Source organism: Penaeus vannamei, chromosome 2 (assembly GCF_042767895.1).
Source record: "Penaeus vannamei isolate JL-2024 chromosome 2, ASM4276789v1, whole genome shotgun sequence".
Taxonomy (NCBI): Eukaryota; Metazoa; Arthropoda; class Malacostraca; order Decapoda; family Penaeidae; genus Penaeus; species Penaeus vannamei.
The window spans coordinates 23,189,175-23,194,174 of NC_091550.1; the positions used below are offsets into that span (position 1 = coordinate 23,189,175).

The 5,000-nt window shown below is 42.4% G+C and overlaps 1 protein-coding gene across 1 annotated transcript in view; it reads right to left on the minus strand.

Annotated features, from left to right (window-relative positions):
- Positions 1–5,000, minus strand: part of LOC113804863 (zinc finger protein 493) — a 27,438-nt gene that overhangs the window by 1,173 nt on the left and 21,265 nt on the right. The window contains exon 2 of the mRNA XM_027355773.2: positions 1–3,396. This exon is cut by the window's left edge and continues 1,173 nt beyond it. Coding sequence (XP_027211574.2) covers positions 769–3,261 — 2,493 coding nt within the window. The 5' untranslated portion in view covers positions 3,262–3,396 and the 3' untranslated portion in view covers positions 1–768. The remainder of the gene's footprint in view (positions 3,397–5,000) is intronic.

A 5,000-nucleotide genomic window follows, 5' to 3' on the forward strand; every position in this document is an offset into this window, starting at 1 on the left:
ATGTATATATATCTACATACATGTCCTCCTAGTCTACAACTTAATTATATCTGTATATATATAAAAAAAATCATCAGTCTCGGCCAAGCCTGCACTGATCAGTTACAGCTAAAATATTACATGGGGTAAAAATGAGGTCATACCATTACCGTTTAAACACAAACAAGTAACAAATATTTTAAAGAAGCACAAACTTCAACCTTCATTATTAAATCATTTAAGGTCATTCATATAACTTTATCTCATTTTAGAGTTTTTGAAATTCACTTGTATCGTAGGTGATACGACCTTCTTTTTTACTCCTCACGTACTCACAAGTACGGTCCTGCAGACAAGTATTTTGTCCTGCAGATCATAACTAAGCCATAATTGAACATTTCTCTTTACTCATAATGCATAGCCAATGACACTCATTCCTATGACTCATGTCCTTGGCTACAAATCTAATACATCATGCCTGGATTAAGGAGATCCCCCTGACTCAAGATATTTTCATTCATAACTGTGTTTGCATATGTACATACAAGAAGTTTAAATATGTAATTCCACTAGTGTCAGAAACGTGAAGTGAACTGTCACTTTAGGAGATGCCGTGTGATAGGTAATACTGTTACACACAAAAGCTGGGCATATAGTAATATATATACCCTTCGGCACCACATGGACATCACTGGAAATGAAATCCCGAGTCAGAATGTTGCTGGGCGCGAGCCTACACTCGACCTTCATGTCAAAAATAACAGGGGCCTGATCTTGTTGGCAATGCTGTTACAAGGACCAGAGTGTCCGCACGTGTTCCCACTGAGCGTAGGCGTACGGGTTTTGAAGCTGCTGCTGGGATATTATTTTTCCATTGTCACCATCACCCTGCACCACAATATGGCCATTCATCTGGGTAGCCTTTTGTGCAGGGATTATGGGCTTCCCACAGCTATCAAATTCATAAGGTTTCTTCTCCATGTGAACGTAACTGTGGCTGTTCAAATGGCTCTCCTGTGCAAATCTTTTGCCACACTTTCCACACTGGAACTTCTTCTCCTCGCTATGCACATAGCTATGGCTTGTGAGGTAGCTCTCCTGCGTGAAGCGCTTGCCACATTCACCACACTCAAATCGTTTTTCTTCACTGTGGACAAACCTGTGACTGCTTAGATGGTTCTGATGAGCGAAGCGCCTTCCACAGTCCTCACACTCAAATCTTTTATCATCGTTATGCATGAACTTTGTGTTGACAGGATGTTTAGACCATTCTTGGTACTCAAATTTCTTAACCTTGTTATGCATAAACATGTGACTATGGAGATAAGCTTCCTGTGTAAAGCGCTTGCCACACTCTTCACAAGCAAACCTCTTTTCATCACTATGAACATATTTATGACACCTGAGATGGCTCTCTTGGGCAAAGCGTTTCCCACACTGATCGCAAATATATTTTTTCTCCTCAGTGTGCATAAATCTGTGGCTGTTAAGATGCATTTCTTGAGTGAACCTCTTACCACAAATCTCACATTCAAACCTGCGCTCCCCATGCACCATCATATGACTTGTCAGGTGACTTTCCATGTTATATCTTTTTCCACATAATTCACACTCAAACTTCTTTTCATTGTGGATAAGCATGTGGCTGTTAAGGTGGCACTCCATCCCAAAACGTTTGCCACACAAACTACATTCAAAATTCTTTTCTTCATTATGCACAAGCATATGGCTGTTGAGGTGAGCCTCTAAATTGAATCTCTTGCCACAGGTTTCACATTCATAGGCCTTGTCGGTGCTGTGGACGAGCATGTGACTGTTCATGTGACTCTCCATCAAGAATCGTTTCCCGCACAACCCACACTCGAACTTTTTTTCATTGTGGACAAGCATGTGGCCATTAAGATGGCTCTCCATGAGGAACCTTTTCCCACACAAAATACACTCAAATTTCTTTTCACTGTGTACAAGCATGTGACTATTCAGGTGACTTTCCATGTTGAACCTCTTCCCACAGATCTGGCACTCGTGCTTCCTCTCGTCACTGTGAACAAGCATATGGCTGGTGAGGTGGCACTCCATGTTAAAACGCTTACCGCATAACTGACACTCAAACTTTTTATCCTCACTATGTACCAGCATGTGACTATTCAGGTGATTTTCCATGGCAAACTTCTTGTCACACAGTTCACACTCAAAGTTCTTTTCCACACTGTGGACAAGGATGTGGCTGTTCAAGTGACTTTCCATGTTAAATCGTTTGCCGCATATGTCACACTTGTAGATTTTTTCATTGTGCACAAGCATGTGGCTGTTGAGGTGGCTCTCCATAGTGAAACGTTTGTGACACAAGAGGCACTCATACTTCTTGTCATTGTTGTGCACCATCATGTGACTGTTAAGGTGGATCTCCAGGCTAAACTTTTTCTCACACAGATGGCACTCGAACTTTTTCACCTCATTGTGAACAACCATGTGGCTGTTCAACTGAATTTCCATGTGGAACCTCTTCCCACAAAGTACACATTCAAACTTCTTACCATCACTGTGCACCAGCATGTGGCTGTTGAGATGACTCTCCATGTTAAAGCGCTTACCGCACACTGTACACTCAAAGTTCTTCTCTTTGCTGTGCTTCAGCATGTGGCTGTTAAGGTGACTTTTCTGGCTATACCTCTTCCTGCATATTCCACACTCAAACTTCTTTTCGGTATTGTGGACAAGCATGTGACTATTAAGGTGATTCTCCATGGTAAATCTTTTGTCACATATTCTGCACTCAAACTTCTTTTCTGTCATGTGAACCAGCATATGACTGTTCAGGTAATTCTCCATTGCAAACCTTTTACCACACATGTGGCATGCAAACTTTTTCTCCCTGCTGTGTTCCAGCATGTGTCCATTCAAGTGACTCTCCATTGAGAAGCGTTTGTTGCAAACTTCACACTCAAATTTTTTCTCACGGTTATGCCACTGCATGTGACTTGTGAGATGACTTTTCTGTGCGAACTGTTTGCCGCACTGGTCACAGTTGTAGGGCTTTTCTTCAATAGTATTAACAATATTGTTTTCGTCTTCTGTTATGGGTTGGTATGTAGGGGCAGCAACAGCAGGCTGAACAGGAGCTGGTGCTGGTGTTCTTATAGACTGGTGGGGGTTACCATAGTACACTGGAGCTGTCTGGATGAGGGCCTGTGCCCCAGTGACCACAGGGTGATTGATCCTATGATATTTGCCTGGATAGGGAATGTGTAACCCTTCCATTCTGAAGATAGAGTGATTCATCGGAGCGAGCTCATGGAGGACGCTAGGTTAAAGGCATAACCATGTACATGGTGGGTCCGTCATCGTTGCGTCTTGGCGGTGTGCTGGGCTCTGTGTCGCTCCTGATCTCGTGTTGAAACGTCGACGTGTTCTTGTCTGAAATAGATGGATTGTATTAATTTTTGTTTAGTCCTGCAGTGTGTGGATGATTCTGCAAGCAGTGTAAAGTCGCATATCCCCAGCAGACACTGCACCATCACCTCCGAAACAGCACATACCAAACAGGTCAAGAATATCCCCTTTATGATCAGTATCTGATCTGGTGTAGGTGTTGGAGTGCAGCACCATTCTCTCGGCTCCTTTCCCTGTGGTTTGTGCCCATTTTATGAGTTAAATTTTAAGCCACCTTATAAAAGTTGGTCACAGTTCAGCCGTCTGCTAGTCGAGGCGGCATGATGGGGAAATCAGTTTTAATTCAGTGCAAATAATTGGATTCTAATGAGTATATATGCAAATATCTCTTATTATTACATATTTAAATCTTTCTTGTATGTCCGCAAACACAACGCACATACATTTATATAAGTACATATGGATTTCATACTATGTATTAATTATAAATACATATGCAGAAGGATTGCTATTGTAGAAATGTAGGTATGTATCTGTATGCGCATACATCACTATACATGCCTACTCTAGCTCAAGGTACACAAGTCAACCTTAATGATTCCACCCTCAATGTTCTTCAAATATCATGTATCACAGTTTCCTTATCCTGGCCTGTATTTCATTATAGTATATAAACAAAGTTTTGCAATAAGCAAAAATAAAAGTTACATCAGTTTTTTGTTTTTTCACTGACAAGCACTAACTTGTGTTACACTTTACATGGCATTGTCTGCCAACAATTTCTTCAGCACTCAGCGTGGGTTATATTTTTCCTGTTACAACTCTGAACATTCCTCATGATCATGTTTACATGCATCAAGCTCGCCTTCATAAACTGTCACACACACACAAACACACACACACACTCACACACACACACACACTCACACACACACACACACACACACACACACACACACACACACACACACACACACACACGTATATGGATATATGCACTTATAGTTATATAGACATATAGCTGGGTGTATGTGTGTGTATGAGGTAGAGAGAGAGAGAGAGAGAGAGAGAGAGAGAGAGAGAGAGAGAGAGAGAGAGAGAGAGAGAGAGAGAGAGAGAGAGAGAGAGAGAGAGAGAGAGAGGAGGGAGAGGGAGAGAGAGACTATGTGTAGGTCTGTATATGTGGACGTGTGGATGTGTGTATGTGCATGTGTATGTATGTATGTGCATGTGTAGGTGTGTGTATGTGCATATGTGTGTGTGTGTGTGTGTGTGTGTGTGTGTGTGTGTGTGTGTGTGTGTGTGTGTGTGTGTGTGTGTGTGTGTGTGTGTGTGTAGGTGTGTGTGTGTGTAGGTGTGTGTGTGTGTAGGTGTGTGTGTGTGTAGGTGTGTGTGTGTGTAGGTGTGTGTGTGTAGGTGTGTGTGTGTGTAGGTGTGTGTGTGTGTAGGTGTGTGCGAGTGTAGGTGTGTGTGTGTGTGTAGGTGTGTGTGTGTGTGTGTGTGTGTGTGTGTGTGTGTGTGTGTGTGTGTGTGTGTGTGTGTGTGTGTGTGTGTGTGTGTGTGTGTGTGTGTGTAGATTGTGTGTATGAAGGCATGTATGTGTGAAGGCGTGTGTGAATGAAGGCATG